Source organism: Geospiza fortis, unplaced genomic scaffold (genome assembly GCF_000277835.1).
Source record: "Geospiza fortis unplaced genomic scaffold, GeoFor_1.0 scaffold112, whole genome shotgun sequence".
Taxonomy (NCBI): domain Eukaryota; kingdom Metazoa; phylum Chordata; class Aves; order Passeriformes; family Thraupidae; genus Geospiza; species Geospiza fortis.
In genome coordinates, this window is record NW_005054298.1 from 24,084,868 (window position 1) to 24,098,853 (window position 13,986).

A 13,986-nucleotide genomic window follows, 5' to 3' on the forward strand; every position below is an offset into this window, starting at 1 on the left:
AAAAAACAACAAGAGCTCTCAGTTTGAGATGAAAGCAGATCTGCTATACAGGAACATTTTAAAATGTCACTCTGTTTAAAGACAGGATATTGCCTCCTACCACTGTTCCTTATCAAATTCATGGCAGATCTTTGCGTGAACTAGGATTGTTTTCACAGATATTGTTCCTGGCTTACTGTTTTTCAGTGAGAATGTGTCAGAAGAAGGATGGGATGGACATGTCTGACTGAAATTCCTTCACTGTCATCTGAATTGAATAACAGCAAAATAAAGACTTTGTGATTTTGTCCCCTTCATCTTAGCTGTGAGCTAAACAACTTCTTCTTAGCATGGAAAACAATTCTTTAAGTCTCTACATAATGACATGAAAAAACAATTCATGGTAGTTCAGGAATATCTATCTGTAAGAATTTGTGCTCCAGGTCTGTTCAATGTTGCTTCACACCAAAGCAGCATCTGTCAGTTGCTACTGTTTCCAACCAAGCTGAATTCAGATGCACACACTAGAAGGAGATTTAAAGCCTCATCAGAAGCTGACCATAATCAACAAGTAGGTTCCTTGGATTATTGTGTGTGTCTCTTGGCACTGGCGTATTGCAAAAGCTACAAGCTTCTATCTCACAGTATATTTATTTATGTTACGATATGGGTATATCCACTTTCTAATTACCTCATCACTATTTGTTCTCTGAGGTCCTCCCTCCTCCCTCAGTAAGTTTCTTTTTTTTAATTTTCACCCTCTTTACACTCCCTTTGCTACAGACAAACCACTTGTTAGCTTCCAGTAGCATACCATTATTTCTTGCTGTAAATTCTCGAGTGTTTGCAGTACATGTAATTCAGGCCTCCTTTGACCAAAACTAGCAGAAAGAATGAGGAATGTTCATTAATCTCACTACCACAGTGTAAGGTCTTTCAAGAAAATGGCTGAGGTGCTACCAACAGAAAATAAGATTTCTAGCCTCTTTAATGAGTCAGGCAGTCCCTTTATCTTGATGATTATAACTCATCCTGAAAAATACAACACAAGGAAAATCTATGTGGAAAATCTGTGTGGAGTTCTGCTAAGCAGCTTTTCTTAAGCCCTATGCTTTTCATTAGCCTTTTCAATCACATCAGCCTAAACACTATTTGATTATATATGAAACAAAGCTTCAGAAAATTTACCTAACTTTTCTCCCAGAGCTTCCAAAAATATTTTGTTTTCACGCAAATGAAATTTATTTTCTTTGTCATCACAGAAAAAATCCTGTAAAAACTTGGGCTATTTTCTTTCTTGGCAAGCTGGCATCATTTCAGTGACATAATTAAAATCCTTAAAAGTATGCAAACTTTCTTGAACCATAACTGGTTTTGAGCATACACAAACATAGTCATTTACTATTTTTATGCATCTCCTGCCAAAGAATGATAGTAAATAACTGACTGTAAATTTTTTTTCTCTCTGAAGTGGTACTGAATAATTTCAATTTCTCAGGTCTTTAAAATCCTTCTGTACATTACAGGAAAAAGTGTTTTCCTTGTTGCTGGCATCAACAAGAAATAGAGCACCATTCCAAGGAAGTAACTCGACCACAGGATATCAACAGCTAAAGAGAGAGAAATGGGCAATCATCTGCACTGCTGAGAAAGTCACAGCACAGCGGCTGGAAATCACCAACAGGAAAGGAATATAGCTCTCCAGAATGTTCCAGGTGAAGGCAGTAAATGCAGAAACCTGTCATGCTGTGTTATTACAGGCAACATCTGAGACATTTTAAAGAGTCTCTTTTAAGAGACACGGTATCAATTACCTTTAAGTAGTTCAGTGAAGTTGTAAGGTGAATGGTAGTTCCCATCACTTACAAGCTGGTGAAATTACTTGGTTGATGAGGTCAGAAAAGGACCTGCAAACATGATCAGCTGTAGAGAAGAACTCCTGGTGCAAAGCAGTTTGTTGGGCTGAAAAGCAGAATAAATTTTAAGTCTTTCCAAGCTTTTGGATGCTGCCTGAGCACTAGAAAACTCTTAATGAATCTCTAAGATAACTCTATAGAAGGACAACCTTTTCTGTCATATTCCATATTACATCCTCATTATCAAAAGTTGAATGTTGAATCCTGAATGTTGAACATTCAGGCATCCTGAATGTTGAACAAAGCTCTGCTGTGTAAGGCCTTTGATTACAAAAGGATTTTGTACTGCTGGGAGTCTCCTAGGACTAGAGTTATAGTTACAGAGTCACAGAAGTGGCAAGAGCAAAAACCTCTTCTGCCCTCACCAGTTTAGGTTTGCTCCTTCATTGACTGGCAAGACTCATTATCTCTTAGGAGCTTTGACTCATCCAGTTCCAAATCAGTCTGAAATTAGGGGCTATATTTGGAATATGCTCTACCTCACTATACAGGATAATACTACAAAGGCTAAAGCAAGATTCTGAGTTTCCTCTGAGGGTTACATGATTATGAACAATATTATGGAATAAATGGGTTGAAAGTAAGAAAACAGTGACAAGATGGCTGGAGAACTTATACCTGGTTGGGTTTGTAGAGACAATGTATCCTTCAGTTTCATCATTAGCAGTTCCAATTCCTCTCTCACTTCCTTCTCATCAGGTGGTATCTGCATTGCAGCGGGAATAAGAACTGTATTCCCCGTTCTACCAAGAGTGTTTTCTGTCAGTTTAGGCAGATATGTTTGTTTCTCTTTTGCTTGTTTATGCTGTCCCATAAAGGGTTTGTCACTCTGCAGGGACACTGGCTCCAGTGGGTCATCTGAGAACATGAAGTCCACTGCAGTGGGAACCTCAGGTGTCTGTAAAAGCTGCATTCTATTCACAGAGTTTGGAGGATTCAAAGATCTCCATTCTGCACATGTTCTGGAAATAGGCCTTATTTGGGCAGGATTTAATTCACTCTGCATTCTCCTTCCCAACAGAACATGTGGATTGCTTGGCATTGTGTTATGACACTGTGCAAAAGGATGCTCTGATGACTGCAACATGGTCTACAATAGACAAAACACAGAAAATAAATTGTAAAAATAATTGGTATTTCAGTTTGCCAGTAGTACTAAAACAGTATTGCAGAAAATGCTACAAAAAAGCTGTAGGAGGAAAATATGTAAACATTTTCTATGAAACAAGAGCCTTTTAAGAATCTCAGAAATAATTGTAATGATAAGAATCACTATAATTGAATACAAATAAAATATTTTCTATAAGATGTCTGTATTACATCCCAGTAAAAGACAGCAATTAGGAATGACATTATATTTATTCAATGCCAGCACTTTTGACTCTTCTCTGAAGAACAGACTGCAATGAAGTATCTAACACTTCTGTTGGAAACTCTTATTGGAATATTCATTATTTTCATTATAGTATTTAAATGTGCTAATATGGATATCTGTGCTAGATGCCAGATATGCACAGAATGACAAGAAAATACATACTGCCAAGACCTTATCTGCTTTCTCTGAAGAGAAGAACGTAAGATGACTGAAAATACAATTGGAAGGGGTATGAAATGGTATTAAGAGTGCTGGTCTACAGGAAAAGCAATTGTTAGTGTTCAGTAATGGCTCATAGCTGTGACAATTCTTGATATATAGATCACTATACCTTTACTTCTCCCTTCATGTGCTGCAGCGTCATTTGCAGGTTTTTATGGCTTACTCTCAGTCTTTGCAGTTTTGCCTCTATTTTGCAGCTTTTTTCTTCCTGGCAGTTATGAAGAAATTGCATTTTGTCTTTCCATTTGTTGAACTGCTTCTTCATGTACCTACCAGAGATACAGGAGGGTGGGATTTTTGCTAGATCAGGGATACACAAATATATGCATTCATGGAAATGAACAAACACTTTAGCACAAACTTCATCCCTTTTACTAGTTCAGGAAAATTTTGTCAGCTTTGGGATTAGAGACCAATATTTCAAAAGAACATGAGTATTCCAAATGAGGAAATATGAGAGCTGAGTCAAACTGTGGCTACGTCTGAACCTTGCATCTTGGGTTTTTACCTTTCCCACAAAGGTGGCTGCAACAGGAGAGACAATAACAGTTCCTCTGCATAGAAGCAAACTACTTATAGCAACTCCCTGACCTGCAAAAGATTCCCATTACATGCATGGGCAACAAGGAAGTAAAAGCAGATTCTGCCCCTTTGATAGAGTTTCTTCTTGATGGTGGTATTCTCTGCAGTTTCTTCAATGATACCAATTGCTTTCAAGCACAGGCCACTTGTCTTTGAAAAAACACTCTGATTTTTGCAATCAGAAGTGCCACCCTCCTATGTACAACAGAGATTTAGAAATTACCTACTAAGAGCACAGTATGACAGAAATACCACCCATAATTCTGTTCTAGTTGTGATTTCTCTAAGAAGGCAGGGTAGAAATAGTTTTGCTTTCCTCACAGCTGAGGTGCAGACAGTAAAGTTTGTTAACACTACAGTAATAAACCAACTGCTTCATATCACAGATCTGAAATAGTTATCTACCATATTTAGTTACATTCAGAAGTTCACCTGATCCACTTTCTGTGGTAATGCTTTGGCTTAGAGACAACAGCCCCATCACTTGAACTATGCAAGATTTTTCTGAATGGGACAGCAAGTCAGACCATTTAAAATTAAAATTAATACCACAGTGGTCCTTTATAACAACATTTAAGGGCTTCTCACTGTAAAATGCTGTCCTCCTTCAACTAACTCAGAGTCCAGTTCTGAGAACAGACAGGTGAATGCTGGAAGTCAGTCCACAAACAAGAATAAAGAGTTTCCCATGAGTAATGTGATTCATTTACCCAGTTCTATGATAAGCTCTGGGTCAGAGCAGCATTATAGGAGCAGGCATCCCAAATATCCTCTCAGCGATTGCTAATCTAAAGGAAGATCTTTGCCATATCTCTTTATTTTCCCAAGTGAGAACAGACCCACAATGAAACTGAAATTGTTTAGCTCTAATCTTGGAGTGCCCTTTTGTGAACTTGGAGCAGCAATTGTACTTGGAATGAAACAGAACAGGAACGGAGAGAACTGAACATACTGAAGAAAATAAAGAGAGTAGATTCAGGACTGAATTCTACACTTTACTGTAATTCCATCATTTTCAGTGGTCACAGGCATGGTTATATAGAGCACATTTATATACAACTACAAAAATTAATGGGGAGAAGGCAAAAATGCAAGTAAAAGGCAAGCATCATAGCTCACACACCAACTTCCCCCCTGCCATGTCACCCAAGCAAACAAGCCTCCCAAGAGATTTTTAATTTAGGAATTAATATTTTACAGTGTCAAAGATTTGACTATCAGAAGGACCTTCTACACCTATAGTTATTGTATTCACTCTATTTATCTCTATTTGTTGTACAGCATATTTTTTAGAAATAAATTCTACTTTGACTTAAAAGCTTCATGCAAATTATGAAATTTGTTTTGATTAAGCCTTATTCAGAGAAAAAATTGAAAAAGTATGCTATTCTGACATTTCTATGTGGATGAACATAATTTTGTCGAAAAATTCCTTTTAGAAATGTAAACTAGCAATTGCAGAAATGCTGATGAAAGCAAATAAAAAAATGTTTGGTTTCACCATTGTTTTTCCAGTGATCTCCATCTAAAAATTTTGTTGCTGAGTTTTCCTTATTCATCCTCATTTGGTAGGATTTTTTTAAATCTAAAAATCTCCAAAGTATGGAAAAGTCATCTGTCTTCTAGCCCTCTAGCTGGAGCAGCAATGCCCACCTGTCTTCAGTGAATTTACTACAGCATTTACCTACCTGCTGTCACTGTGAATGCTTTTAATGGATTCATGCATTTTTAACACATCTGCTTCAAAAGAGGCTATTGCCTAAAAACAAAAGGAAGTATCTGTTCATAACTTTATCAGCAATAGCATTTCATTTTTATATGCAAGTTTTATTATAGGAGTGCATGGCAAATTTTGGAACTGGTGGATCTACAGATTTACTAGTTAATCTTTCTAATTTAATGTATTATAATCAACTGATGCATTAAAGTATTTCTAATGGCTGGAAAATTATTCTATAGAACAAATTCTTTGTTCTATGACAAATTTAAGTGTATGAGAATTTGTTTGAAAATAGAACAAAATCCATATTCCCGATTTCTGCAAAATGAAATATTCTGATATGGGAACAATCTCGCTCACGTCCCACAGCTGCTTTGAGACAAGGAGATGTTGAGAGAGACTGTATGTAGAAGAAAGAAGAGAAACTCCTGGTCTTTAAATGGAAGTAGCATTCTCTGGACCATGCAGAGAACAGTAGCCCAGAAGTCAGGGAGACAAACACTTTACAGCTAAGTTACTTTTGAGCCATGACATAAGTTGAGCAGGAATCAGGACTGCCAAGAAATTATGAGACTAAGAGCTAGATCACCCAGGACCTCCATACTTATAGATTCTATTAAGAGCAATCATTGGACTTACTGTCCACATCTTTTCAATCAAAGTGGAAATAATCTGCACTATAAGATCTTAGAAATCAGTATTAAACTGCTCAAAAGGAATTCTCAGCCTAGAGAGAAGATAAACAAGAGAACAAAGCACCTGACAGAATCCCAGCACAGGGATGCAAGTCCTGTCCTGCTGTTTTCTAAAATGACAAATGCCAACCATCAAAATTCTATGTTTAAGCAATGTCTGCCCACAACATCTCGTGCAGATATCTGCTGGCTGGCACTGTACCTTGAGCTGGGCAGCAGAGTTCTAAAAGACAGGTCTTCCAAAGGGCAGCACAGGATTAGCAGCCAAAGGAGTGACCTGATATGATACACAGAGGCTAGTATTGTGTTACTGCACCCCTTGGCTCCTAGGAAGAACAGGATGAGTGAATGACACAAACTGGTTTGAACACAACCCAGTGTTCCCTGTATTCTGAGTAAGTGCAGAGCTACCAACCTCTCAAAAAATACAGAAACAAAAAATTGCTATGTACTTTTTTTTAGCTACACTGTCCTACCCACTCTTTTAACATTGTTTCTTTGGAGGAAAGCTGGGAATGGATTAATAGAGACCTTTTGTGCATTAGCTATTTTAGTTGGAGTGGACACTGCTCTGATTTTATCCTAAGAGGGCCCATTCTGTCCTCTTGCTATTTCTATGGTAACAAAAATGGCCTGAGTCTGATAAGAATTCAGGCATTCTTCTTTGACATTTGCTTGCAGTAGGAAGACATGATGGCCTTTTTTACTGTCAGAATAGCGAGAGGACTCCAGATTCATCTAGACTTTAGCATGCTACTCTACGACATCTCAAAAAACCCCAAAGGAAATATTCTTACAGGTGCCTCTGAAGGTCATGAAAGCCAAGGAGTTAGTCACTAATCCTGGGAAGACAACAAATTCAAACCTCACTAAATTTTCCGATTCCACATTTTTCACTGTAACTGAGGAATTAACAGAAAGGTGAAGCTGCCCATTACATTTTCATTGAAATTAGAAGGCAATTAGATAATTAACTTGCTAGGTCTTCTTCACAGCTTTAGCACTATTACTGCTTCGTGTTTTGCTCACCTGAGCTATTGTCTTGCCTTGCTCTGGTGTCGTCTTGTTATTCTCACTCTTCTGCATTACAGTCCTGTTTTCAGGTATGAACCTGGGTGACTCTGGGACACAGTTGTCCACTGGGAAAGACACATTTTCAGGACCAGGTAGTGATGAAGCACTGAATTCCACAGGAGGACTGTATACCAACAGAGAAGTAATGAGTAGCGAAAGGACTCATGGTTTTTCTACCCAGGAAGACCCAAATGCAGAAAACTAATGCAGTGTAAATAGACAGACAGATATGCTATTCACTAAGCAAGAAGTAAAGTTTAGCTATGCATGCTGGCATATTTTGGTTAAAAGAATGAAATTCCTGAAAACAAATTCCACTCTCCCAACAGAATCTCAACAACAGGTTATTCTTTCCACCCATTTATTCTCAGTGCAATTTGCTTCTTTGTTTTTTCCTTCATTTAGCCAAGAGTTAAATATATTAGGAAATTCAACTACAAAAAAAACCAAAAAAACAAAAAAACAAAGTATCCTGCTGTTCAGTCCATCATATGCTAGGAAAAGCCTAGATATTTACCAGCCCCACAGTGACACCTGTAACAGTAACCCCAAATTCCTCTTTCTCACTGCTACCCAGGCAGTAGGTAAGCAAACCCCCATAGACTTAAAGAGAAATTTCAATTGATTCCAGAAAGATTAAATTCCATTCAAAATGATTAAATATTGTTTTGTTGCTGTATACAAGAGAGGAAATATTAGCAACAAAAGATGTTTTGCATTTCACCACATTCTAAAAACAAACACTGAAATAATATTCTACGTGAGGACCACTGTAACTATCATCCATTGGTCTTATAGTATATTAAAAAATTGTTTTCTAACTGAAAACATACCAGAGTAGCACAATCCAGATTAATAAACAGATTTTTCTCCTCCTTCCATAAAGATGAAATTAATTATTTTAGACAGGACTGACCATTTTTCCCTATTTCAGCCTCACTGTAGCCTCATTGGGAGAACACATGAGATGGAAGACAGTTGCTAGATCTTTAAACAAATAGGAAGGGATCTCACCCTTTGTATGTTTCTATAATAATTCCCTTCAGTTTCTATACCGAAGTATCAATCAAAATCTCATAGCAAGGAAGGAGAAATTATTGGGAAAAATCTCAGCATAACCTTCAATGCTCATTATTAACCACTGAGATGAGTGGAAATACAGTAATGACTTTAAATATTAACCAAAGCACACAAAACAACTAGTCTGAAAGAAGAGGAATGGTGAGATAATCTACTTGCTATTGTGAGTGATTCCACAGGTCTGCAATTTAGTGGGACTTGAGTAGAATGCCTGCCAGTGAATGCACTGTGGGTCATATGTGGAAAGTATTCACAGTTAATTTCCAATGGATTTGTCACAAAGCAGGTGCTTAAGAACCCATGCAGTTGTAAAGGTAGTAAATATTTGCAATGCTTGGCCCTAGACTGAGTATAACCAATGGAACAGAGTGAAAAATACAACATAAGGAAGGAGGGAAGCACAATACAAGCCTGTTATATTTTATAAGACTACTGATCATTAGGTTGTCAGCATGGTAACCATGGTTAAGCTACAGAACAATGTGCAGCAACTTCTCAGTTATTCTTTCCCTTTTTAATAGAAAAATCATGGTATCTGTCATAACAAGATCCCTTACTCAAAGGACATAATCAAGCAATATCCCATAGCCTGACATTCAGAGATTATAAATTCATCTGACACCAAAACTCACAAAGTCTTTTTGTGAGCAGGGAAGTGCCTCTCCTCCACTGACTCCAGAGCTGTCCTTCTCTGAGCCTCTTTTCTTCTGCAGCGCTCTTGAAACAGGTTGTTCCTGATGGTGCGGAGAAAGTGCTTTGCGTTCGCCTTTGCTGACATCTATTGAAACGGGGATAATAAAGAAGAAAGTGCCTTTTCAAACAGGTGCTGCCCAGAAACAGACATATTCCAAAGCAAAGGTCCATCTGTTCATCATCTGATGAGGCTCATGGCTGCTATCTGAGCCCTAGAAGGGGAGATGAGGTGGGTAATGCTTGCAGGACCACAGGCAAGAGCAGCTCCAGTTCTTTTAGGCAAAATACTGACTGGATCAAAGTTAGGCAGCCTGGAAATGCCTAAACACAATGATTAAGGTCACAGTCACAACAATAATTCTGCTGACTAGTATCTAAGGAAGACATACTTTCATACTTGAATAAAGCATTTGTAGATATAGTCTTCTGTGGCTCACATCCTCCTCTCACAGAATACAGTAAAATACCCATCCATTTATCACAGGAGTGTCAGGCTCACTACAACAACTAAGCTCAGTAGCTGTGTTATTGGAGGACACCAACCAATTCTGCTCCAGGTGACTGCTGCAGAACGTGGGGTGAGCCCCGACAGACTGAAGAGGAAAACAAAGAAAACACACCACATGCCTCCTAGTGCTTCTCAACGAGGTAGTAACATTACCACAAGGTGTCAGCACTGTAAGGAAAAACTGCTGATATTTCAAACTCCCACTCAGCAGCTCAATCTCTGATAAAGACAGTGTGAAAACTTACCCAGACAAGGACAGCATCTGCTAAGAGTGGAAGGTATGGGGATAGCAATTTACTGCTGATTATTTTATGTCCCACACAACAGATACAAAAATGGTATCTGTCATAGTGAGTAGCTTATCTTTTAAATTTTGGTAGAGATTTTAGCCTGTTTTGTAATATTTGGTCTATAAAGTAATATTTACAGAGTTTGTGTTAGAGTAGGGCTTCATAAAGGAAATCTAAATTCAGTGATTCAATTTCAATTCTGCAGCAACAATATTGCTGCAATCCAGGCTGCAACATCTCCTACCTTGGTTTATCTCTTGTCCTTCCTTCTAGTGCTTCTACACACACACATTCCCATTCACTCTCAGTTCACACTAATTTTAAGGTCTCTTCTTAGAAATCTCTTAATGAGGAGTTTAGCTAACGTTTGATTTTCCTACTTTCTCACAGATGGAATATGAGGAAGAATATTTGAAGGACTGAACTGTTATTTTTAATGCAGATATTGAGCATCCAGATGTAATTTCTCACCACGTAAACCATAGGATTTTGTTTTCAGAAAGAGAGCAATGAAGTGGCAAGAGTTTAATGCTACTCCAGACAAAGGGTGATTACAAGAGCAGTAACAGTCTTTAGTTTTAGTGCAAACACTGGCTGCCCAGGTATCTTTCATATTAACTGCAGAGGATTGGGAAGGAGAAAAGGAAGTACAGGTTTCTAGGGAAAATTTCCTAAGTGCTTTTCAGCTCATTTACTGGAACAGAAGGATACTGTTATACAGATCCACAAAAAGCTGTATGTAAGATCTGGAATCTCCTGCTCAAAGGAGAGCTGGTCTTCCAAATACAAATTCCCAGTGTTGTACTTTGCCACTAGTGTGATGATAGCACAAGTTGCCCCTGTAACAGAATCCAGGTATGTGATCTTAGTTGGGCACATGTTGCCTCCTTGTGCTGTATCCCTGACAGAGACAAATGAGTCAGAATGGTTTACAATAAAGTGGAAAAACTGAAGACATTCAGAAGAGAGAGAAAAAGAAAGACACTTCATGCAGGACTTTGTATAACTTTAGGAATAATGAATTTTTTGATGAGTCTGCATTGGGACTGGGAGGAAGGAACATTGGGACATTGAGGGGAATTTTCATAGGTGTAAGGATTATCTGCTAACAGAAAATTTTCCATAAAACTTCTTAAGATGAAGACTTGCACTGGGATATTCATAGCTCTATTCAGTTACTTCAGAACAGAATACTCATTCTAAAGTTAGAAGCCTGCTTTTGTCCTTTTCCTGTCTCCTGATTCCCAGACTAATAATGCTAATATGTCATGGCCATTATGGCTAATACTCACATAACTTTGAAATGCTTGTAGTTCAAGAATCCACTGCCTACTTGCCTCCATGAAGAACCACAACAGGGAATGAATCAGTACAATAGGACTCTACCTGCAGACAGTGTTCCACAACAGGATGTGATCTCTTATGTGGTTTGCAGAGACGGCCAGTGAAAAAGCAGGCTTGGCAAAGGTCAAAATTGAGGCACTTTAAACAGCGATACCTGTGAGGGAAAACAAAAGGATTTCTTTACCTCCTCACAAGTAAAAACTTGGTGTAAGTAAGCTTGATTACTGGAAACCCAGATCCCTGGGCTCTAAAATTCAAAGAAACATCTTTGTTGGAATAATGACTTTCCTCAGCATTTTCTGAATTCAAGTTATTTTTCCCAAATTATTAAGGACTTTTCTCCAAACCCACCAGTGGTTTTGATCTTATTTATTTGCTGCACTGAAATACAGTCCATGGAAGAAACTAGCACCATTTCCCATTTTTCAGAATGCAGTTACAACTTCATATGCTTATTACACACCAGCTTACCTCTATTTGCTGCTTCCATGGAACTGTAATATTGACATAGGATGCACAAACAAAAAACTAAAAATGCAAGAAACTAAACCTGCAAGCTTACAATTAGTGAGAATATAGTAACAGTAAAATGCTTTTCTGAGCATTCTGATCAGATGGTAATGGAGAGCGTTCTTTTTACATCACAATGCCATTATATAACATTAATTAGATGACAAAGATTCTAAGATGGAAAATTTAATGAGCCAGTTAATACAATTGGTTTCAGGAAAAGTAACTAAGAAATGAGATACAGAGGTTTAATTGACCTTACGTTTGGACTGCCAGTTTACCTTTGGCCAGTTTTCATGTTTGTGCTAGTGAGCTAAAGAGAAGTAGGATGAAGGCTTGAGCATTAGACTGCAGTGGTTCTCTCTATCCCTCTTTTCCTGGTTAAATTAGAGTACCTCCAAAGCTTGTTACTTAGTACATCAGTTACAGCCTGTAAGGTATGCAAACAATGGTAAGAACTAATTGTGTGGATGCTAAAGACCACTGACACACCTGATGCCTGTAATAGGGAAAACTTTGCAGACTCTGCATCTAGCTTGGTGAGAAACCATTTCCGTGGCTGATAATCTGTAACATGTAGGGAGCCACAGGAGAACAGCAGGCTCTGATCTCAGCCAAGACAGGAATTTTTCTTCAACAATAGCTGCATTCGGAACCTAGAAAAAATACATGTCTCAAGCTCATACATTCACTTGAAAAAAACTGGTGGTTCATCTACAATCTCAAATAAAAACTCTGATATTGGATTTTGCTGGCATAGATTTTCCATTCATGTAAAATGTTACTGGGTTCCAAAGGTTTTGGAATAAATGCGAGAGTCCTCAGAAGTATTTATTGAGCATCTTTTCTATAGATACAAATCCTCCCAGACTGTGAGACTGATGATCAGCCCTGCTTCTTAAAAGTAGATACTTGGGAATGTTATGTGGTGATATACTTGAAGTTTTAATCAATCAGCAACATTCAGAGTAATTTCCCAGGACATCAGAATTTCACTCACCCCATGGAAACAGTCATGAATCGCAATTTCCACACAAGACAGAGTGCAGCCTTCTCCCACAATGGCTGGGATCTACATCAAGAAGAAAGGCTCAGAAACACGTCAATAAAAAAGAGATGTTCCCATCATGCTCTGCTGCAATGGTGACAGCACACAGATGGTGAAGTATCTATAGCAATGCCATTTTACACACTATTCTGAAGAAAGCCCGTTCATATTCATGCCATCAGTATGCAGTTTCACAGTTCAGGGTGTGTCAGAATGATTTGTTTCCAACTCACTTACTGTAATGGATAAACATACTATATTTCCACACTATACTACTGAAGGACACCGAGTTTAAATCCCAGTGGTCATTTTCAGATCCCATGTTCAGCACCAGTTCAGCTGAAAATACCTGAATGCTAAGGCAACTTGCTGCAACTGCAAGCTATTCTAGTGAGTACAGACATCTGAAGTTTGGAGTTGCTTTAGGAGCAGTTATATCCAGCTGTTTCCAGGATCTGTAAGCTCAGGCAACATGAATGCACAGAGGCATTCACTAATAAAAGTGGTTATTTTGAAAAAAAGGACAGAATTTGACTCTTTTACCTACTTTGCATGATAGCTCTCCATGTCCACAGTGTCCTATTAACTTCAGTCCCATAAGGTAATCAAACATAAAATGTATCAACCATGAGGGGTTTTCTTCCGCTAGGTCAGCACACTCCTACAAAATCTGCTGAGTAACAGCACTTCACTGACATTACCTGATTTAAGTCTGTTAGAAGGCTTCTCAGGGCGCTTCGGGTAATCAAGGTCTCCTTCCCATCAGGGACAGCATAAAACTGGAAGAAAGCTGAAAACAAAGAAAAAGACCCCTAGAATCCTGGCAGAGCCTGAACTGTCTTCAAGCTATCTTCAAACTGCTATGGTAATTGCAGCCTAACAAAGAAACCCCTCCAGGAAGTTTCACTATATTTTGTACCTAACAGGCTCTCAGTGACTGCTGTGACCTT

The 13,986-nt window shown here is 38.3% G+C and overlaps 1 protein-coding gene across 1 annotated transcript in view; it reads right to left on the bottom strand.

Moving 5' to 3' along the window:
* Positions 1-1,589: 1,589 nt before the first annotated feature.
* DYTN (dystrotelin) overlaps positions 1,590-13,986 on the bottom strand; it is an 18,203-nt gene continuing 5,806 nt past the window's right edge. The window contains exons 5-14 of the mRNA XM_005415920.3: positions 13,738-13,826; positions 12,989-13,060; positions 12,481-12,644; positions 11,521-11,632; positions 9,276-9,421; positions 7,519-7,687; positions 5,763-5,833; positions 3,602-3,761; positions 2,514-2,985; positions 1,590-1,941 (exon numbers count right to left, since the gene is read on the bottom strand). Of these exons, the coding sequence (XP_005415977.2) occupies positions 1,838-1,941; positions 2,514-2,985; positions 3,602-3,761; positions 5,763-5,833; positions 7,519-7,687; positions 9,276-9,421; positions 11,521-11,632; positions 12,481-12,644; positions 12,989-13,060; positions 13,738-13,826 (1,559 nt within the window). The 3' untranslated portion in view covers positions 1,590-1,837. The remainder of the gene's footprint in view (positions 1,942-2,513; positions 2,986-3,601; positions 3,762-5,762; positions 5,834-7,518; positions 7,688-9,275; positions 9,422-11,520; positions 11,633-12,480; positions 12,645-12,988; positions 13,061-13,737; positions 13,827-13,986) is intronic.